Source organism: Sciurus carolinensis, chromosome 5 (genome assembly GCF_902686445.1).
Source record: "Sciurus carolinensis chromosome 5, mSciCar1.2, whole genome shotgun sequence".
Lineage (NCBI taxonomy): Eukaryota > Metazoa > Chordata > Mammalia > Rodentia > Sciuridae > Sciurus > Sciurus carolinensis.
In genome coordinates, this window is record NC_062217.1 from 136,739,805 (window position 1) to 136,762,574 (window position 22,770).

General features: G+C 53.9%; 2 protein-coding genes across 7 annotated transcripts in view; both read left to right on the forward strand.

The window, feature by feature from the left end:
• Nucleotides 1-4,849: 4,849 nt before the first annotated feature.
• Opn4 (opsin 4) lies at nt 4,850-15,731 on the forward strand. The gene is given in 13 exon segments (XM_047554381.1): nt 4,850-4,854; nt 5,499-5,591; nt 6,611-6,675; nt 6,678-6,756; nt 7,997-8,130; nt 8,492-8,655; nt 8,657-8,696; nt 9,318-9,489; nt 10,013-10,192; nt 11,365-11,472; nt 12,358-12,538; nt 13,636-13,779; nt 15,693-15,731. Coding segments are annotated over 13 exon segments (1,404 nt in total).
• A 2,702-nt stretch (nt 15,732-18,433) lies between these two features.
• Ldb3 (LIM domain binding 3) overlaps nt 18,434-22,770 on the forward strand; it is a 61,632-nt gene continuing 57,295 nt past the window's right edge. For all 6 annotated transcript variants that reach the window (XM_047552030.1, XM_047552032.1, XM_047552031.1 and 3 more), the window contains exons 1-2: nt 18,434-18,580; nt 18,686-18,801. In XM_047552030.1, the coding sequence (XP_047407986.1) occupies nt 18,709-18,801 (93 nt within the window). In that variant the 5' untranslated portion in view covers nt 18,434-18,580; nt 18,686-18,708. The remainder of the gene's footprint in view (nt 18,581-18,685; nt 18,802-22,770) is intronic.

Consider the following 22,770-nt stretch of genomic DNA (forward strand, 5'->3'; position numbering starts at 1 on the left):
CAATTTCAAGTTAAAAGTTTGTTTCCCGGGGCCTTACCTCATGTTTTCCCTTGACTTTTTGTGTTCTAATTTCCTTTGCCTTGCTTCTCTTTCACGCTGAACCCTCACAAGAGCCTCTGGCTAAGGAAAAAAATGGCTGCTTTCTGAAGCATGACCTCATCACCCCTCCTGATTATACATGGAGCTTGCCCAGGGCAAGCCACTGTGTCTGACGCCAGCCCAGGGTGTTGCATCTGCTGTAGGTGTTTAATGGACGGGTGGTACTCACAGGGATGACGTTGGAATCCCCCCAGAGTGGACTTACTGAGACACACACGCAGACTGGTCAGGACCACCACTGGGGGACAGGCCTGAGTGCTCAGGAGCAGTACCCCAGACCAGGAAGATGGGCACCCTCAGGAGGTGCTAAGGTGCTCTGTGGGAATAAGAAGCAGTCCCACAGGCTGTGAGGACCCTGTCACATTCTCCTCCCCTCCTGGAGGCTGCAACTTTCCCATATCTTCCCCACTTGGTTATCACAGGTCACCCAGAAGGGGACTCAGTGGGAGCACCATGGAGTGGGGAGTAAGGAGAGGCAGAGATACAGAAGGGAGGAGAGGGAAGAGGAGGGCCATAGGGACCAAAGGGATTTCGGATGCCTCGAGGCATTAGCAGGACCCCTGGGTCACTTGACTGGGTTCCCATGGGCAGGCTGACCCTGGGGTGGGGTTGGGGGAATGGCATCCCCAGGTCCAGGGCAGTGCAAAGGGCAGAGCCACAGCCATTCTATGGCATAAGGCAGCACACAGCTAAGGATTTTCTGAGCCTCTGCATTTCTAGCCCCTCTCCCCAGGTCACTGGGGGGAGGGTTTCCATTCTGATGGAATTTGTCAGATTTCAGGTAAGGTTGGGGCCCCAGGTGAGTGGCTGGCCAGGTGCCTTCAGGACTATGCCTTTTAAGACATTCAATATCCCCCTGGCAATAGCTCCTGGGGTTCCCAGGAGCCTCTGGGTACTAGATAGCTTCTGCCAGCCCCAGGATGAGGAAGTCAATGCCCAGAAGAGGACAGGATGGCGTGGAAATTGACATTAAAGCTAGGCTGGACCAGAGGGCAAGGAGACTTGCCTCCTTAAATTCTAGGTGCTGTGGCCAGAAATATTGATCCACAGGGTCCAGTAACCTCCTGACCCTCCTGGCTTTTCTATCAGCTTTTTTGTGAGAGCTTTCAGGACTTTATACAAAGAATAGGAATTCTGGGCTCAGAAAGCCTACAGTAAGGTCAGCAATAGGCCCTAAAATGTGTTCATGATGACTGACTGATTCCATTCCCCCAAAGTGGCAGTTTGCCTATCTGCTGAGGCCCACTGTTAAGCTGTTCTAATTTCTGTCTGGTCTAACGTTAAGTAATGCCCTCTCTGACCCCACTGCCTGCCCCTGCCCGGCCTCCAATAGCAGCTCTTAGGACTTCTGCTCCTATACCCCCGAGGATGAGGGACCTGAAAAGCTTTTCCCCCTCAAGCAGCACCATCAAAGTGTGAAGAGCAGACATCAGTCTTGCAGAGCTGTGGCGAGGGACCTGGGTACCGTAGTGCACATCCAGCCCCTGATCTCCCTGGTGTAGTGGGTGGCGGTAGGAGTGGGAGGACAAGTGTGATTGCCCATAGACTCTAGGCAGATGGAGCAGGAGGACAGGGACACCACAGAGTCTGGGGAGGCGGGAACCAGTCCCACCATCCCTTCAGGGTTCAGGTTCCTTCCAAGAGGAGTCCCTGGACTACCATGTGAAACTCAAGGAGCAATAGCATCCACAGGTGACTGCAGATCGTGGGGAGGAGGATCACACTTTCTACTGGCTACAGAGGCAGGTGTTTGCTCTTTGGAGGGAATGACATATGCCGGAGAGGGGAAGCACTGCCCATTTGCTCCATCGCCCTTCCCCAGTTCTGCTCTCTGTCACAGGGAAACCTTATCTCTCAAGACTCTATGGCTTCCAGGTGGGTTTGGGCACCTGCAAACATAGGAAACCAGAGAAAAACAGTGAGGAATCCATATTCCACTCACCGTGGCACCGCTTCAGCAGCTGTGTCCCAACTTGTGAGTGCCCTCTTCTGTGGCGCTTTGCCAACAGTCCCAGCCTCTGGATCTGGGGAAACCCTTTCCTTCTGTAAGTTCTCCTTGCCTGGGCAAGGCAGTGCATCCTATTATCACTAGTCTCTAGGTGGTTTCAGTGTGCCCTCACATCAGCAATTCCACCACCTGTCATCACCCTAAAGTCCCTCTCAGAGTCTAGACCAGCATCTTCCCCCATGTAATGTGGGGATTGGATCACCTGAATCAGTAGATCTGAGGAGGTCTGCATTTCTAACAAGCTCAGGTGACCCATGAAGTGGGTGGTCCTTGGATAACACTTTGAGAAGCAAGGAACAAGGAGGTTTTGATTTTCCTGATACAATGTGCCAGTCACTCTGCTAGGCTGAGGGTCATAAAAGTGAACACAATAGACCTGTCTGCAGTTCAAGAAGAGAGACTGGGGCTGGGGAGATAGATCAGCTGGTAGAGTGCTTGCCTTGCAAGCACAAGGCCCTGAGTTCGATCCCCAGTACCGCAAAAAAAAAAAAAAAAAAAAAAAAAAAAAAAAAAAAAAAAAAAAAAAAAAAAAGAGACTGACATAATCACATGACATTACTGTAAATGACCCGGTTGATGAGTGCTCTAACCTGCAGGAGGAGGAGGTGAATAGCCTAGGTCCTCAGGGGAGCTTCCTTGAGGACCTTGATGAGCATGTTTGAGCTGAGACCTAGAACCCAGGATGGGTGGTTTAGTCAGCTTTTTTGCGGCTGTGACCACAAGACCTGACAAGAGCAATTTCAGAGGAAGAAAGTTTATTTGGGCTCACAGTTTCATAGGTGTCAGTCTGCAGATACTGGCTCCACTGATTACTTTGGGTCTAAGATGAGGCAGACATCATGGCAAGAGAGTGTGGCAGAGGAAAGTAACTGTGGACATCACACCAGAAAGCAGAGAGTTCCCCTCAACAAGGACAAAATAAGCCCCAAAGCAACTCACCTCCAGCCACACCCTACCTGCCTATGGCCATCACCCAGATAATCCATTCAAGCAGATTGAATGCACTGATTATTTAAGGTTCTCCTACCCAATCATTTCACCTCTAAATTTTCTTACACTGTCAAACACATGAGCTTTTAGGGACACCTCACATCGAAACCATAACAGTAAGATTTTGAGAGCAGCATATGAGCAAGGCTAGGTGACCAAAGGGATAGTGGTGCTTTACGTGGCCAAGAGAGGCCAGCCTGGTTTCCAGGCACCAAGCTAGTCAGGTTCAATGGCTGCCCCTGACCTGCACTCCCCATGTGTTCAGGCCTCCCCTTCTCCCACAGCTTGCATCCATCTTCCAGTAATGTCCCCAGGTACTGGCAGCTAGTGCTCTCAGAACACAGGTGGGGTTCCTGGGAGAGTAGGAACTGCCCACTTCAAGGAGGGCTATAGAAGGTCAGTGGTCCCCCACCCCAGGCTATGGTTTATAGTCAGGACATCCTGGGCAATCGTGGCCATGGAGGACTACTAAAGGTCAAGACTGCTTCCTGACTGAGTTAGACAGAGGCTCTGGGTAGGGGTTCTGCTGGGAGGGCGTGGGATGCAGAGGGTCATGGTGGGGTACTTTCCCTGAGGGATAGGAGTGTGAGGGGACCTCAGTGTTGCCTGTGAGTGCCACTGTGCGTCAGTTATGGAGAAAGGGACACTGTCTAAGGAACTATGTCTTCTGAAGGCCCAGGTGTGGGGGCATTCAATTCCTTGGCCCTTTCTTGAAGTATTGCTTTGAGGCCTCTGGTGCCCTGGGTGTGTGGACTCCCTCCTCACCCATCCACCTGACAAACATATTTCCCTGCCCCACCCTCAACCCCCTGTGCCAGCTATATCATCCACATTCTTTCTTAATTTGCAGTCTGTAAGCAGGAATTTGTGTCAACACAGAATTGCTCCCACTGCAATGAGTTGTTAAATCCACATTCAAAAGCATGGCATGTCCACTTGGAGCTTAAAGACAGAAAAGCAAAGTCAGTCCTCCAGCCTCACCCACCACCCAGGGTGAGCTTCTGTGAGCATGAAACGGAAGGGCCTGAGGGGCAAATTCATCTGAGCTGCTGGTTGGGGAGTTGAGTGAGGTGTTCCACCCTTCAGCCCAAATCTTGGGCTCTAGAACAACATGGGGGCCTCCACAAATCTTCACAAACCTCACTGTACCTCAGGACACAGTCCCCAAGTAGAACATACCTGGAAGCCCAGCAGACCATACCCAGTCAGCCTCTCTGGAACAGGGACTGAGCAGCCTGCCCTGGAGACAGTGCACTCAGATTACAGGAGAGGAGCCCATCACTCCCAGCCCACACCTCTGAAGACCATCACTTCCAGCTCCTGACACCTCCTCTAAGGGGGCAAGGAGTAGGCTGGGTTACCCATCACCACCTCTGACAGGCAGACTTGCAGGCCTGAGTGAGTTCTCTGGTTTCTTTTATTTAATTTTGTGATTTTTTTTTTACTTTTATACTTCAATTAAAACATTTATTATTAAAAAAAAAACTACAAACATGAAATATCAGGCTGGGTTTGTGGTTCAGTGGTAGTGCGCTTGCCTAGCATGTGTGAGACCCTGGGTTTGATCCTCAGCACCACATAAAAATAAAGATATTGTGTCTACCTACAACTGAAGATATCTATTTAAAAAAAACATGAAATGTCTCGTGATTTGCTCTCAACCCTGACCATGCTAATCTCATCTCATCCTCTCAGTTTCTTTGTCTGTGGACAGGGTAAGCAGTCTTGGCTCTGTGCATGGTGGTTGTGAAGATGCCGTGGGCTTATGTTGGCCAGACTTGAGGATAGGGCCACATCCAGGTTCAACGTCCCACAGACAACCAGATTCCTGGATAGCAGAGGCTGTTTTTGTTGAGCCCAGGGAAGGAAGAGAGCAGGACATGTTCAGAGGGAGGACAAAGCCTTCTGCCAGTGTCGTAGAGCCGAGCTTGGCAATGTCCCCTGAAGTATGTACACAATCAACACATACACTCCTCTCTCAGGCATACACACATTCATGTCTGCCATCATCAGACCCTAGTGGGACAGACTCCCAGGGACCTGCATCTGAAGAGCCAGAGACAAGGAGCAACTGAGCATGTGCAGCCCCCAGCACAGCTACTTAAAAGTGAGGAGGAACCCTGTGGCTGCGAGAGGCCTGTATCTGTGATACTCATTTCTTTGCACTTCACTGGACATTAAGCAGCCCCTAAGCAGCTCGGCTGGGCCTGCACTGAATGCCGGGAACAGCCAGCAGGTGGACCTGGCAGCGGTGCCAAGGATGGAGGAATGCTGGGAGACTGGGCACCACTAACGTTCTAAAGCTTCCCAAGCCCTCGACTTCTCTGTGAGATCGAACAAGGACCTCAGGATGAACCCTGCTTCGGGACAGTCCTCACCAGGCCTAGCCCTGGAGTCCCAGTTTTATGGTCACCCCTGCCCCACCCAGCATGTGGGACAGCGCCCAGAGCAGTGTCTCCACCCTGGGCCAGCCTTCCACCTGCCAGCCCTAACGGTAAGCCTGGAGGAGCTCGTGCATGCACAGAGCCTCCCCTCCCCACTTTCCTACAGCTCCTCAAATGTTTTGACAGGGAGATAGGAAAGGTCTGAGTTCTACTGTGGGACTTTGGTCATGTCGCTGGACCTCTCTGAGCCTGTCCTACACAATTTGGCTGAGACAGAGGGTACAATGTTCTCTCCTGCAGAGAGCAATAAAGAAACAAAGGGGGCTAGTATGTGTGAGTTACTGGGTTGGATTCTCAGCACTGCCTATAAGTAAATAAAATAAAGGTCAACAACTGAAAGAGAGAGAGAGAGAGAGAGGCCAGCCTGCCCTGCCCTTGGCTTGCATCCACTTCTTCCAGAAGTTGGTTACATGTCCTGAGGAACCTTCTGGAGAGGAGGGCATACCCCTGGGCCTCAGGATTTGTTCAGACTACAGTTGGACGTTGGGCAGGAGAGAAAGCAGACCAACTCCCTTCCCTGAAAGGGAATGATTAGGAGAGGTCTTTAAATTCTTTGTACTAACTTTATAGGGTAATGACCTCCCTGCTGTGACTGGGAGACCCACACTATCTTTGCACAGGAAATTCCTCTTCCTCTCCTCTCTCTTGCCAGGCATCAAGGTCAGCCCTACCCAGTTATGCTATGAGGGAATGTGACTTCTCCTTTGAACCTTGATAGGGGGTGTCCCCACATCTGGGAGGGACAACCTAGGAGAGGGTTCTGCCTTCTCAAGATCACCCAGTCACATTCCTGATTTTCAGGCACCTGTCTGTCCGACCAGTCTCCAACAAGTCACCCAAGCCCACACACAGAAGCTTTATGCCTATGTGGGCAGGGACTTGGGTTCAACTTTAGGAAGAACCACACTTCCCTTCCAGTTTGGTCACTAGCTGGATGTATGGACAAGTGACTTTACCATTCTGTGCCTCAATTTTTCCACCTACCCTCTGGGAACCCTAACTCTTCCCTTACAGAGACGTTTCAATGTGATGGGCGATAGCGGGCCCTCGTTTCTCTGTCTCTTCACAGGCAACCGGGGCTCAGGCTGCAGCACGGATCCCCCTTCCCCACGGTTGATGTTCCGGACCATGCTCACATACCCTGGGCACGGTGATCTTGCTGGTGGGGCTCACAGGGATGATGGGAAATCTGACAGTCATCTATACGTTCTGCAGGTACCTGATTGGTGGAACTGGATCCAGGACAAGGAGGATGACCAGAACACAGGGACAGACGTGGCCCAGCTCTGCCCAGGGTGTTGTTGAGGCTAGCTGTGGGGCCACGGCCAAGTCTTCAATGGTCCTCAGGTTCCAGGCTTCACTCTTTAAGCTCAGAAAAGGGGGGGAAATTATTCAAGTAAACTTGAATGGCACATGTCAATTGGACCCCAGGAATGTTATCTCTTACCCCTAGAATACGGGTCTCTGAGCACTCTGTCCTGCCCTCAGATCACCTCTGCCATCACGTGCCCTAGAGAACATTCTCAAGAGCAGCCTTGGGCAGGGGATGCTGGATCCTCAAGCCACTCAGCAACCACCCTAAGCTTCTATCTCCACCTGCAGGCTGGTGGAGAAGTAAGCACGAATAGCGTCACACAGTCCCCTGACTCTACCACCAACTTATAAAAGGACAGAGCAAAAACAGTCGTGACTTCCTTCATGGAGTTCAGTAAAGATTAAGTAGATTCATATCTGTGCATTGCCCTGAAAAGTAGTCTTTGAATCCTGACTGTGCACTTCCTGAATATCATGATTGGAAGTAAGTCACTTCATGAGTTAGGGCCTCAGTGCTCTCCTCTGGAGAATGGGAATTATGATGCCTCCCTCAGGAGCAGACACAAAGATAGATGGTGACAAGAGACAAGGTTTGGGATCACAGTCCTCCGCCCTTTGACATCCCGAGAGTGAGAGCAACAGAGACAGCTGTGCCCAGAAGGGCCTGGGCCAGATAGGACATTGGAAGACGAAGGACAAAGAGGAAGCCTGAGGAGGAGGGAGCGTGAGTTCATGGAAGGCATGGAAGGAGGAGCCTGGGGAGAAGCCACGGGGGAGACTGTGGCCTGGAGAGGGTTGTCTAAGGAGAAACTGTGAGTCACGCAGAGGGAATCCAGAGGGTGAGAAGAGGAAATGGATGGGACCTGAGAACTGGCCTCCCTGGGTGGTACAGCAGTTTTTGGAGAGACATTCTGAGGGAGCTGCCTTGGGGGTCCCCCTCAGCTGGGTCAGCTGCTCCTCAGAAGGTACCTGCTGGACAGAGGGATAGGAGTGTGGCCCAGCAGCCCAGTCTGTCTGCATGTACATGTGTGCGCATGCAGGCAGCATGTGCTTGTGTGCATGTATAATTGAGGGGTAAAGGAAGCTCCTCACAACTCTGGAGATATTAGGAAGCACCCCTAACTGCTTCCCACCCTCACAGGAGCAGAAGTCTCCGGACACCTGCCAACATGTTTATTATCAACCTCGCGGTCAGTGACTTCCTCATGTCCTTCACTCAGGCCCCTGTCTTCTTTGCCAGCAGCCTCTATAAGCAGTGGCTCTTTGGGGAGGCAGGTAGACACCTGGGGCTCCCTTTGGCTGGAGGGAGGAGGAGGGGTTTGGCATGGGTTGCCTACAGTGGAGGGTGACCCAGAGGAGGTGATTCCACTCCTCCTGGGTAAAGAGTGAGCAGCTGCCCTCAATTCCCTGAGTCAGTGAGAAGGTTCTGGTCCTGAGTCCTCTGCCAGCCTCAGTCAGATGTGGATGGTAGACAGGGTGGAGAGGGCTCGGGCCTGCTTTCCTAAGAGGTCAGGGAAGAAGCCAAGTTCAGTCCATCCCTAGTCCCTCCCTCCACTTAGGTACCTGACTTAGGTACCTGATTGTACCTAAGTGGACTTATGTACCAAAGACTTAGGGAAGAGGGTTGTGCCCACAGGTTGTGAGTTCTATGCCTTCTGTGGGGCTCTCTTTGGCATCTCCTCTATGATAACCCTGACGGCCATCGCCTTGGACCGCTACCTGGTGATCACACGCCCACTGGCTACCATTGGGGTGGCATCCAAGAAGAGGGCAGCATTTTTCCTGCTGGGTGTCTGGCTTCTATGCCCTCGCCTGGAGTCTGCCACCCTTCTTTGGCTGGAGTAAGTGTTCTGGTAGAATTTGGGGAGGGGCAGATAGGCTGGGAGAAGAGTTAAAGGGTGGTGGGTGAACTTGGGTCAATCAACTGACAGGGGGTTACCCAGGGACCTCTGGGCCTCAAGTCAGATGGGCATTTGTGGCATCAATCACTAGCAGCAGGGGAAACTGAGGGTACTCCATCAGGGGCCGGAGGATCACCTCGGCAGCCTGTTCCCAAATACAGGGGTTCTTGGTTGGAGCAAAGTGACAGGTATGTGTAATGATGAGTTTACAGCGAATCAGACTAGGCAGGGAGTGGGGTGCAAGCCTCAGCAGGTAGGAGGGTAAACAGCAGGGCTCTAGCCCTTGTGGGACAGAAGCTCGGGGAACATGACCTAGGGCTAGAGTGAGGTCTCTGCTGCAGTCTAGCAAAAATGAACAGCAGTGGGCTTTGCCAGCTGTCTCCTGAGCTGGTGCCCCTGCCAGAATCACCTTGGAAAGGTCTCTCCACATCCCCCAGTTACCACAGGCTTCCTCATTGCACTGGGCAGGGTACAGGCCCAAATGTCACATACAAAGCCCTTGCTGGACAAGAAGCCTAGGCAGTGCCACTGAGAAGGCTGAGCACCTGTCCTGGCTCACAGGCGCCTATGTGCCTGAGGGGCTGCTGACATCCTGCTCCTGGGACTACATGACCTTCACGCCCTCTGTGCGTGCCTACACCATGCTGCTCTTCTGCTTCGTGTTCTTCCTACCCCTGTTTGTCATCATCTACTGCTACATCTTCATCTTCAGAGCCATCCGGGAGACAGGCCGGTAAGTAACCTGCATTGAGGAGGGGCTGATGGAGACCCTGCCCCACCCTACAGTGTAGTCCCAGCTCCAGGTATGCTAAGATGTGCTTATTGGGTGGGGGTACCTAGCAAAACCTCCAGAGACAAGGTTTATGAGGAGGGGACTTTGAGGCATGGCTGGGGGACAGAGAAGGCACCCCAGGTAGAACAACAAAAAGGCAGGTGAGAATCAGTGTAATAATAGCTTTCTGGCCAGGTGTGGTGGCGCACACCTGTAATCTCAGTAGCTCAGGAGGCTAAGGCAGGAGGATCGTGAGTTCAAAGCCAGCCTCAGCAAAATTGAGGCACTAAGCAACTCAGTGAGACCCTGTCTCTGAGGATGTGGCTCAGTGGTCAAGGGCCCCTGAGTTCAACCCCCGGTATCCCCCCAAGAAAAAGAACTTTCTGGAAGGGACAACCCTCTTCCAAGTGCCCCAGGGATAGTCCAGGGAAGCTCCTGATAGTAGTTATGATTCTGGTACTTACCACACCTGGAATGGGGTCAGTTCAAGATTATACACCTTTCCCAGGGCCTGTGAGGGCTGTGGCGAGTCCCCACGACGGCGGCGACAGTGGCAGAGGATGCAGAGTGAGTGGAAGATGGCCAAGATCGCGTTGCTAGTCATCCTTCTCTTCGTACTCTCCTGGGCCCCCTACTCCACTGTGGCCCTGGTGGCCTTTGCTGGGTGAGCAGGAGCTGAGGGGCTGGAGCAGGGGTTGAAGGTGTGGCAACGGGAAGAAACCCCCGGATGGCCTCTCCCTCCAAGCCCAGCCTGAGTCAGCCATCCTCACATTCTAAGTTCAGCCTCCAAGTCTTACTCTCTTCCCAACAAAGGGGCCCTACCCAGTTCTTGGAGGTTCCAGGGCATATGCTGGGGCACTCTGGGCCACCCCAAGTTCAACCGGAGGACCTGCCAATCACCTTGGGAACATGCAGCTGTTCTTGAACTGCCAGTCTCCTCTGCCTGGGTTGGGCGTAATCAGTCAGGGTTACTGCCTATCCGGGAATAGGTCCCTAAGAGTTGCCCTTTAGTCCTTTTTAGCTGGAGTCTAGGACTTTGGCATCTATAGCAGCCTAAGTATAGGCTAGACTTCAGAAGCACTTTTGCAACATGGTGAGCTATGAAACCTTGGAAGTGTTCAACTATGGACCTTCTTATATACGGATGGCCTGGTCCCTTCTAGGAGCCTACTGTGAGTTTTCTCTAAAAAGACAGGAGAACCAGGCTCAGGGGTGCAAGCCTGGCTCAGGAGGCTGAGCCAGGAGAATCACAAGTTCAAAGTCAGGCTTCGCAACTTAGCGAAGCCCTAAACACAACTTAGTGAGACCTTGTCTCAAACTAAAAAATATTTTTAAAAAAAGCGGGGGATGGGGGCTGGGGATGTGGCTTAGTGATTAAATGCCCTTAAGTTCAATCCTCAGAACAACAACAACAAAAAAAAAAAAAAAGAAGAAGAAGAAGAAGAAAGAAGGGAGAAAAGATAGGAAAGCAGTGGGCTTCAGGGGGGAGATTGGGGTACTAGAAGAGCTGTGCAGATGGTCTGGGGCCAGGGTCAATGGGGAACACTAGAAGATATTGTCAGCAGCACAGGCTCTGAGATAGTGGGAACTAGCGAATCATCCCGGCACAAGCCTGGCACGTCTTTCTCCCAGAGACCCATCCTCAACCACCCCCACTAGTTTTCCTCCTGTCCAACTTAGTCCAGAATTCTCCCTGATACAGGGCTCACCCAGCTGTGTTGGTTTGGGGTGGACTGGGGTTGGGGCCTTGGCAGGGTCTGACTCAGAGAAAGAAGACTGATGGGGGAAAACCAACTGGGGAGAAGGATGGAGGGCCTCACACCTTCTCTGTCCTAGGTACGCACACATCCTGACTCCCTACATGAGTTCAGTGCCGGCCGTCATCGCCAAGGCCTCTGCCATCCACAACCCCATCATTTATGCCATCATCCACCCCAAGTACAGGTGTGGCCCTTCTCCAGGCCTCCAGGGCCCCACCTGTGGGCATGGAGGGCCTGGGCCTACTGATGCAGCAGAGGCCTATCATCTGTTTGGTCTCTTGTATGTACATTGGGTTGGGGCAATGAGCTGCCAGGAACAGGCAGTGACACTGGGTGGGGCCTAGGGTTGGTATGACCCTCCCCTATCTCAGTTTCCCAGAGGGCTGTTTGGAGGAATATCAAGGCTTCTTGGGCAGTATCCAATCCTAATTATGGAGACTTTGGAACTGGGTCATAAGGCATCTAGGGTGGCAGCTCAGCCTTGCTGCTCCTGTAAAGACAAGACCCCTGACCCCCTTACCTGGAGAAAACCCACCAGGAAGCACTTGGCTTTACCTCAAGGACCCTGGCAGGGTCCTGGGGTGGTGGTAGCCAGTGCATGCTCTGCTGTTGAGAATAATAGTGAGGCAGCTTTCCTATGGGGTTCTCAATGTTTCGTTTAGCCTGGATGTTTCTATCACACAGTACCCTCTAAAAAGTGAGCTGCAGGACCCAGATGGTCCATCCCAGAGTGCTCAGGAGTGTCCCTGATCCCCACTTTTAGAGATGTGACTTGAACCAGTCACATGTGGGCTGGAACCAGTATCCACCTGGCTGCACCTGCTACCCTAAGGCTCTCTCTCCACACCCACTACTCCAGGGTCTGTCTATCCATCCCAGCAGTTCTGTGAGCCCATTGGTCTCCTTCACCCAGCCTGTCTGTCTATCTTCATTGCCTTCCATGACTTCCAGTGTCTGTCTGTCTGTTCCAATTACCCAGCATCTGTTTATCCACCCATCTTAGCCTTGTTTCAGTCTGTCTGTCCCTCCTTCACCTCTTGTGTTCCTAACCAGATGTGTGATCCTGCAGAGTGGCCATCTCCCAGTACCTGCCCTGTCTGAAGAAGGTGCTAGGTGTGTCTAGTCAGCATGGCCGCCCCTCCCTCAGCTACCGCTCTACTCACCGCTCCACATTGAGCAGCCATGCCTCTGAAGTCAGCTGGATCTCTGGACGGAGACGCCAGGAGTCCCTGGGCTCTGAGAGTGAGGTGGTAAGGATGCTGGACCCTACCTGGCTGGCACCTCACCGTCCCTTCCTCTACCAGCCCCAGGGCTCTGGGAAGGTCACAGGCCCTGTCAGGACTGCTGCTGAGATTGAGGGACCTCCTGTGCATCATCTTCACTGATAGGCAGGGTCACTGGGGCCAGAGAAGGAATGGGCTGACCTGAGGTGGCCCAGTAGCAAGTCTAGTCTGAACACTGGTCTTCCAAATCCAGGTAGTCTTTTTCCATTCTGCCACAGATTGAAAAGATTAGTATGTGGGGCCATAGCTGGGAATCTAGAGATAAAAGGGCCAGTTCAGGGCCCTCATTCTTCAGCATTAAGTACTCTCCTCCTGGACACCTTGAACAGCCACAGGAAAGCGAAGGAGAATTGGCCCTGGAGTCAGAAGACCTGGCCTGGAGATTTAGCTTACCTCATCCTCACTGTGTGAACCTGGCCAATCACCCACCCCTCTGAGCCTCTGCATCCTCCTTGGAAGGGGAGAATAGTGGCTAGAAGATGGTGGTTTGTCCATTACTGTGTGCTGCCTCCACGGTTAAAGGTGGTCTTGGTAGCCTCCAGCCCCATCAACCCTCCCCAGGGCCTGGAGCTGTGGTGACCCTAAATGTCACTAGGTGAGCTCCCAGGGCTCTAGTCAGGTTCTTCCATCATTCTGCCTCCAGGACCTTCTGTGGTTCTCACCAAGAACCACCATGGACAGACTAGATAGATAGTGAGCTCTCTTCACTACCCCATCTTTGGGGGTCTCTGTTGAGGAGCTGAGGAAGGAGTTGTCAGGGTCCCTTCCCTGCACCACTATAGTGAAGAATGAGTAAATCTAATCTATTAACAGAGGCCTAGACCCTCATGAAGACTACCCATCCACCCAAAAATCTGAACACCACAAACTTAGGAAGGTATGTGTGTAAGTGCGTGCTTGCACATATACACACACACCCTGGCACAGGCACAGTTTGCTATGGATATGTGTGGATATGTTTGAATATGTGTGGGGAGGCTGGAGAAGGACCTGAGAGGAGCAGGGGTAGGGGCATGATGCAGAGTGTCCCTCTCGCCTCACAGTTGCTCTCTCACTTTCCCCAGGGCTGGGCAGACACAGAGGCAGCAGCTGCATGGGGGACTTCCCAGCAAATGAATGGATGGTCTCTCTGTGATCAGGGCCTGGAGGATGAGGAAGCCAAGGCCCCTCCCAGTTTCCAGGGACAGGAAGCTGAGACTTCCAGGAAGGTGATTGGGTACAGTACCTGCCAATCTGTGAAGAAGTGGGAAGCAGGGGCAAGTAGCCCTAGGAATAGCCTGGAAGGGAAACTTGTTCATGTGGGCAGGCACAATTCCCTGTGGGAATCACACCCACCCCATACTCCCCAGCTTTCTCCTTGCCTGCTTGGGGGTCTCTGTGACTCCAGGACTTCCTGAGCAGGGTCTGTATGGTCTGTGATTGTTCTTGGGTGTGCCATTGAGTTATGTTGGCTATGTAGTGCCATGACAGACATATGCATACACAAATGTACATATCTATGAAGGATGTGGTCTGCAGCCAGCAGAGCACAACTTGTGCATATGTGTGACCATGTGCCCAGCATATGCTGTCACTGTGACACCCCAGGACACCTGACTGTATGTCCCCATGTGTCTGCTCTGTGCTTATGTGTGACTGAGCATGGATGATATACACCTTTCTGTGTGATTTCAAGGCTGGACATACCTGCGGGGAGGGGCTACAAGCTGTGTATGTACTCACCACAAACGCCCTGAGATCAGGATATCACCCAGAATACTTGTGGCTATTAAAAGAAGGCCAGCTGTCAGCCCAAGTGCCTATGGAACGGAATGTCGATGGCGATTAGAGAAGGCCATATTCTGGAACGTTGGAAATTCCGTTTGCACAGGCGCCCTGGGCAGCCCCTCCTCCCTCAGCTGACAGCTCCCCGCCCTGCCCTCTTCTCACCCGCACACAACACCCACCAGTTGACTCCTGGACACTCTTGGGCTTCCCTAGTCAGTCCAAGACCTCAGATGCATTCCTGCCTGCCTTTCTTCATGTGGCTTCTCTGTGTGACCATGAGAGGGGTAGCCCGGGCTGCTCCCTGAAGTTGGGGAGCTCCTGTCTTTCCCAGCACCGCCCCCCCCAGGAGCACCACACACCCTGTCTTGAAGCTCAAGCACAGTGTATAACCATGGAGACCAGAGCAAAAGCCTGGCAGTGACCCCCAGGCTGGCCAGGCAGTGATGAAAGACACAGTGCCCATCCTGGAAAGAGATTGGGCTAGGCTCGGGTGCTGGGCACGGAAAGCTGGTCATCAGCAGTCACCAAACACGCGTGATAAGTGCTGCCATTGAGTTATGAGCACGCAGTGTGCTGAGAGCAGAGGCAAGTGCCTGAGGCTCCCCAGGGAAGGGGAAGGTGAAGTGGGGATCTCCAGCCTGAGGGTGGGGAGAGAGCTCTGAGCCATCCTGGTCAAGAAAAGAGCCTTGACCTCTTGTGTGAAGGCAGGAGGATGCTTGGGAGGGATTCAGTGTGTCCTGGGAAAGGACATCTCTCTGTGACCCTAGGGGCAGCCAAAAGGACCCAGGGGATGGCAGCAGGGGTATATGAGAAGGGAAAAGTGGTAGGAACAGAGATCTGGCAGTCGGCCAGGGGTGCTCTCGAGCTTTGCCCCTAGGTGACACGGAACCTGGGAAGGGATTTGGTCAGCTTTGCAGGGTAGCCAGGACCCTCCACAGAGTCCTGAGAGGGTGGAATTGAATGGAGTAAGCCTGCAGGGTGAAGCTTCCAGAGGGAGCTGGTGCCACAGAGCAGGCAAGCAGCAACTCTGAGCAGCAGGGGTGACAGGAGCTGCCAGCGCCCACACTGTGTGCAGAAGAAGCACACAGAGGGGATAAATTGAAGGGCTAGAGTGAGGAGGACCTCAGTCCAGATCCCAGGAGTCTGAGAGCCTGCAGGACGTCCCCTGGGACTTAGACTTAGACTTTCCGCTCTTTCTCTGAGATGTCCTTGAGAAGGCCCATCCCCAAACTGGAATGCAACCTGGCCCTTCCACACAACCTCCTTCACCTCTCGGCAACGCAGAGGATCACTGGGAGACTGCTCCCCTTGGGAGGCTTCTCGGGCTAAACAGATGTTTGCTGTTTGTTTTCAGACCAAGGGGCAGCTCCCCAGCCTGGACTCCAGGATGTAGGACGCCCATTGGTTCTCCCTTTCTTCTGGGACATGTCCAGCCCTGTCACCCCCCCCTCACACACACAGACCCAGGATTACCCCTGAGCCTGCAGGCTTTCAGAGTGGCCCTGTCGCCTGTGCTGAACTGGACTCACAACCCCATGTCCTCTCCCCACACCACAAAACTACTGCCTTGTAATGTGGTCTACACCCGCTTCTCAGCTCAGCAGCCACCCTGGGCTCAGCCTGAAGAATGTATACACAGGCCTTCTTGCTTCCAGCAGTCATCCTCCTCTCCTCAAATGCTGTGTGCTGTGATTGTCCAGGCCGTGACAATGGTGATGGCTCCGGGGAACACACCAGCTATTTATGAGTCAAGCATCTTGGCCAATCTGTGCACCCAGGCGGGGATATTTCACTGGCCTGGGAAGCCAGTGCATCTCCCACTGCCAGTGGCTGAAGCTAAACACAGACCTTACTTTGTGCGGTGAAAATGCGTCCTCACCTCCTGCTTCTCCCTCCCCCGACACCACACAGCTCCCTGCGGCCCACATTCCCCCCCACCCCCGCCCCAGGCACTGGTGGGCACCTCTCCCATAGGCACCTATTTGCATGCGCACCAAGCACATTTGTCCACGCCCTGACCCTGTGGTTTGTTTCATGTCAGTGGTCTAATTTCAGCCCAGGGCAGTGTGATTCTGACAGGGTAAAGGAAAATAAAAAAGCAGAGAAGGTCTTGTCTGACAAACACGGTGTCTACCTATTGGTGCTGTGAGGGGAGAGAGGGCTGGAACCTGACCTTGAAGCGCCCAGCAGCTTCTTTCTTCCCCTCTCCCATCCCCCACTTCCACTCCTGAAGGTTCATCTCAAACTGCAGGGGGGGCAGAGTAGAGGAGGGACAAAGACCAGACATGGCCCATCCTCACTCCCCAATGAGCTACTGAGCTCCGCCTAGCCTGTGGGTACCAGCTGCTCTCCAGCTGGCTTTGGGTCTCCCAGGGGAGGCAGATGGAGGGAGGTTGGCCTTCCCCTTTAAGAGCATCCTCCCACTACCCTCCCTTTCCTCAGAGGCAGAGGCCAGCATCCGAGTCCAGAGAAAGAGCCCGCAGCTCCAGGTACAGCCTTGCCCACCCCGTACAAGGTTAGCTCTTTCCTTTCCCACAAAGGGTCGTGCCCTGCTGCTAGGTCCTCTCCAGTCTGGTAGGATGGATACCCCTAAGAGAGGGACAAGGCTAGAGTTAGGGATGGATGGCATGGGGCCTGGGGAGCAGGGAATGATATGGAAGAAGGATTGGGGGCTGATCTTCCAGGCCAGGACAGCTGAGACTGCATGGTACAGAGTAGAGAAGGTGGTAAAGGGGGTGAGTAAAGAACACAGGTCTCTTCCTAGCTTCTTCCATTTGCTATTTTTGTGACCTTGGGCAAATTGTCCCAAATCATGGGCACTCCTCCCATGCACCTTGTGTGTGCCAGGCCTGGGACGTGAGGCTGAGGTGCTGGCAGCTGGGAAATTGCTCACACCCTGGCTGCAGAGTCCTCAGAGCCAGCCCAAGTTAGAGCTCTGAGAGGACCAGCAACCAACCAAACTGGCCGTCATCCCTGAACCTCAGTTTCCCCAGTTGGGGAGCCAGAGGGAGACTTGATCTATCTCCAGACTTCAAGGGGCCTGAATTCTCTCTTGGGACACGGATTCTAGGAGTATCTTGACCCAAAGATCATACTGGCAGGAGTCCTGAAGGGCCAAGGCCCCCATCCAGAACACAGTGTCTCTGGGGTATGGGCGAACATGCCATACATGCTTCCCCTCCCTGTCCCTTCTGGCCCTGTGTCCTAGCAGCTGAGCAAATGGCATCTCTTTCCCTCCTCCCTGCCCCCTGCCATTCCTGCGTAAAGGCACGGGGCCTGGCGTGCGATGCTGGCAGCTGGACCTTTCCATGCTACTGTCAAGTTTTCCAGGGCACAAATGAGACAGAAGAGCCAGGAATAACCAGCTGAGCCCCCAGAGGGTCTGGAGCGGGTGGGCCTAACCCAGATCTACCTTCAGATCCTGAGCCAACATGGGGTGGCCAGGGGCCCAGGTTCCTGGGCCAGGACTTTTGGGAGGTGCCTGCAGCCACTGGGAATTCATTATCTGGCACAAGTCCCATTGGAATTAGCCCAGGCTCCACTGTGGCCTGGGTCCACTCCCTGTGTGACCTTGGAGAAGTCATTTAACTTCTCTGAGCCTTGGCTCCTACAGATCAACTTGGCAACCTCTTAAGACCCCAGGGAAAATAGTGTAAAGAGCTCCATGCTGAGGCTGGCCATGCCCAGAGGTTCTGCTATTACAAGATCATTTTTATGGCAGGCCAATCTCACGGCCAGTCACTGGTTTCCTGAGCTGAAACCTTTTCCAAACCTGCTGGAGAATGAGCTCAATCCTAGGCACACAGTACCCATACTGGATAAGGCACTATGTCAGGGTCCTTACCAGGGAGCACAGAGCAGCTCAACTCCTGCCTGAGGGAGCTCAGCTCAAGTGTCCTGGGCCAGGGGTGGGTTCAGTGAGCAGAGAGAGGGGTCTGGCTCTTCATAAGGCAGAGGGTAAGGGAGGCAAGAACATCGTCATCAACCTGACCAGTCCTCCCTTCCTGATCCCGGAGGGGGGGTCTGGGTGCTGGACACCCCTCCCCAGAGGCTATATTAGCTGCGTGAGTCACAGTGGACCTGGCTGGGAGGCCACAGGCGGGCGGGCACAGTGTAGGGTTACAGTCCATTTATGGGCGCAGCAAGGGCAGATATCAGTGTCGATGGCATTCACTCCCCGCTATTCTTAGGAGCCTCCCAGGAGCTCCACACAGCCTGGCTAGGAAGCTAGGGACAGAGCAGGCAAGGCCAGGGGTTGGGGGGTCGGGCAGGGCAGAGGCAGAGGTGTGGGCTGGGGAGGCGGGGTGCATGAGTCTCTCCTCACCTAATTCTTTCTACCCTTTGCAGGGGCAGTCACTATCAGCATCAGCATGTCTTACAGTGTGACTCTGACTGGGCCCGGGCCCTGGGGCTTCCGACTGCAGGGGGGCAAGGACTTCAACATGCCCCTCACTATCTCCCGGGTGAGTGCACACTGCTCATGGCCTGGCACCCAAAGGGGCAGGGCCCACTCAGAAGAGGGCATGTATGTACATCTGTCTGTCTGTCTGTTCTCCCCAGGCTCTTGGAAAGCAGAACATACCCCATCCCCTGTCTGAGGGTTCCAAATGAACTGGTCTCCTAGTCTTGGCCACAGCTGGTGTTTGCCCACCTGAGCCTGTGCCCTGGAGTTTGCCAACTACAGTGTGACATCATGGGTGGGTGTTGGATGTTTTGAGCAGAGAAGAAAATGCTGAGTTTGCAGAGTGGGCGGGCAGGGGGACAGAGAGTACAGCACCTTCTCTGGCAGGGCAGGCTCTGGGTGCTCCCATGTCTGAAGACCCTCCCTAGAAGCATACAGCAGCTTTAGGAAAGAGCATGTAATGGGTGGGCCAATGGATGGATGGACAGACAGCTGCCCCTGCTGCCCTGCTGTTGTGATGTGGAGTCAGGCTTGTTACTGAGCCCCAGCACCTAGTCCATCCCAACTCCTCTTCCACTGCTGCCATGGGCCAGTCAGGGACCCTGCACCAGGTGACTTATGGCTCTGGGCCTTCTTCCCTCACCTGACCCAGGGTTTGCCTGGTCCTCCTGCCTGTCTAGCATCTTTTCCCCCCATAATTACTTGAAGAGATGGCCCCTTGGTCCTGCAGTGTCTGGTAGGGAACAATGCTGCCTAGTGGGTATAGTACCAAACATTGTGGGTTGGGAGATTCATCACTGCCCCACTGGAGACACTGAAGAGAGGCTAAAACTAGACATAGTCAAGAAGGGAGGAGGAAGGATGTTGTTTTAACTGCTGCTATAGTCCCACACCTAGGCCACTGTCTGGGACAGAATAGGTGCCCAGTCAGTCTTTGTCAGATAAAGGCACTCCCCAGCAAGTCCTGGAAGAGCCAGGGTTGTAAGCCCCAAGCTCAGGAGGAACAGTGAGGCATGTAAGGGGCAAGGACAACCCCTGCCTGGCACGAAGAGGCAGGCTGAGGCTCCCAGGCTGTCATGGGAGCATGGTAAGTGGCCAGATGTATCTGGATTGCTACCCACCTGGGATAAAAGTACACAGTCTCTTCCCCCAGGGCAGCAGACTTGTCTTGGGCCTAGGAACAGCACTGTAGTAGGTAGCAGGAAAGACCTGGAGGGTGCTTGGCAGAGGGGCAGAGGTACAGAGGTCTGTGGCCCCTGGAGAAGTAGGCTTGGTTTGAAAACATGGCATGGGCACTTGGGGGAGCCTACAAAGGAGAAGCTCCACTCGGGGTGCCTTGAGAGTCTTGGAAATCCCATGGATCTGTGCTCCTCAGGTGGGTGCTGACCTTGCCCTCTACCCTTCAACTGCAGATCTGGGGTCTCTGCCCCTTTGCCTACTATCCTGAAGACCAGAGGGTCCCAGACTGAAAGGACACTCAGAGCCTTGCACACCTAACTGGATAATGTGACGTCTGAGCTACCCGGTCTCAGGCTCTGTACAGTTCACAAACCCCATGGCTGCCCGTCTCCTCCCTGTGTAACGTGGGCCCTTCCTCTCACTCTCATGGGCCCTCCAACCTCCCATGCCTAGGACTGAGCCCAAGTCTCCCCCAGTGCCACTACTTTCAAGTCTTGCTGCTGGTGCTCCCTACCCCATCCTGTGGGTGCACATTAGCCCCCCAGGCTCAGTGGACCCAGGATAGCCAATGACCTCACATAGGACCTATGCACCACCTGGCCCCGGATAGCCAGGGGCTTAGATGGCAGCACAGAGACCTTAAGCTAGATAGCAAGAGGAATGTCCTTACTCGAGGAGGGGGTATGTTGGGATGTGCTGGAGCCAATGACTGGGGGGACTTATAAAAATAGAACCCATACAGGACATTGGGGGATAGGCATGACAGTTCCCTTCTGAGACACACCCCAAATCTCCTGAGCTATGGAGCAGGGTGGGCAGGACACTGGAGCCCTCCCCACGACTGGAAGTCCCTTGGAAAATGTCACTGGTCTGCCAAAGATACCTTGTCCTCAGGTACCCCAGGCTCAGTGCTCCTGGCCAGATAGATTCTGTGGAGACCGGGGCTGCAAGATTGCCTTCTGGGGTTCACAAGGCCCTTCTGCACCAGGAGCACCTCCCTCAAAGAGAGGCAGGGTCAGAACTCTGGTGAAACCCCACTCCCACCCAGCCACGACCTGCTTCTTACAACTCGCCATAGGACGCTGCTCATAGTCCTGATCTGAGCTTTGTCAACAGGGCACCACGGGCAGACCTGGGATGGGAAGGACTGGCCAAGGCAGAGCATACTCATTCTCAGTAGGGATTTGCACCCTCAGGGCACATTCACTGCAGTCCTGAGGGGGTGATCAGGCAGCCAGGGCTGGGATTACCTCACCTCCCAGCCATCAACCTGAGGCTCCCATTTATGCACAGAGGTGGTGGTGGGTAGAATTCCTGCCTTGGTGGTCCTAACTCCCATCCCTGCTCCCTCACCTCTGACTAGCAACTATAGAAGCCCAACCCTTCCCGATTGCAGAAAGGCTTTGCAGCTCCTCCTGTGTGGATACCTGCCACCTGCAAGTTGAGTGGTAGCTGCATACCCAGCCCTGCCCTGTCCATGGACCCCACCAAATTAACCCAAGGCAGTAGCAGCCATGCAAGGCCTCCCTTCTGTAAGTCTCAGCCTGAGGACCTGCAGAGAAGGGGGTTCAGGAGGGGACTGGAAGGGTGGAGGGGAAATGCCTTTTTTATCCTGGACAGGTGCGGCAGGGCCTGCAACATGAGCTGCCCTCTCACCCCACCCTCCCCCACCCTGCCAGTTCTCCAGGAAGTAAGGGAGGGGTGGGAGCAGCTCCAAAGGCCCAGCCCTGCTTCTCCCTAGCAGCTGGCCAGGGGCTGGGGCCAGGGTCAGGGCCTTACCCTTTCATGCCTGATATGTCCCTATCTTTATGGAAGGTGCTGTGCTTTTGTTCAGCTCTGCTACTCTCAGCTCTGTCATCATCTGCCCAGTCTTAGTCCTCTTACCTGTAAAATGGACCCTGCTGTATCAGAACTGTCCTCCTCAAACAGATGCAAGGCTAGAACTCTCTGGAGGAAGGGACAGTGCTTTCCACTATGTGTGAGAGTACAAATGTAAGAAAACTTCCCCCTTGGCTGGTAGCAAGGCTGGCAGAGTGGCAGGGTGAGCCTGGGTCCAGGCAAGGCCCGCCTCTGCTGGAAGGCCTCCAGCCCTGGGCCTCACCAACCTCACCTGGCAGACACCAGCCCAGTGGCCTCTGTCCTTCTGCTGGTTTCGGTTTCAGTATTTATTGGATTCTCCCAGCTAAAGTGGGGACACTGAGAACAGAGGATCCCTGGGGAGAGAGATAGGGACAAGCCAAGACTATTCTGGGGTAGTTGTGCAGGCAATTCCTGGAATTTTGAGGTCGCTGGAGCACGTCTCACTGTTACTCGGGCAGCGCCTAGCAGTGCTGACAGGCCGTGCTGTTTATAGCTTCACTGAAGGTCAGGCAAGCCTCTGAGACCTCCAGCCATCTATCTATCAAACAGGGAAAGATAAGCGAAGACGGCAGGCTCACAGCTGGGGAATGAATTCATACAGCCCCCCCACACACACCAGGCCCTCCGTGCTGTCTCTGACCCCTTGAGACTCTGAAGGAAGTGGACACGAAGCTGGCTAGGCCCCAGAGAGGGGAACTTCAGAGGCCTCTGGACCAGAGCAAGGGCAACTGCATGGGCATTCCAGGAAGTCCTGGGTTAAAGGCATTGTGGGACAGCAGTGTGAGGAGGACAGAGCCCCAAGTGGACATCCCTGCAGCCTGGGGACCGTTTCCTGAGTTTCCTTTCCTTTCTGAATTGCCCCGTCTCATCCAGGGGCTGCCCCTGATTGCAGCTCCCCCTGGGGCCCCACCTCCAGTCCTCCCATTACCAAACACAGCTTTCTCCATCCTGGGAACCATTCTAAGAGGCATGAAATTGGCTTTCTGGGCGA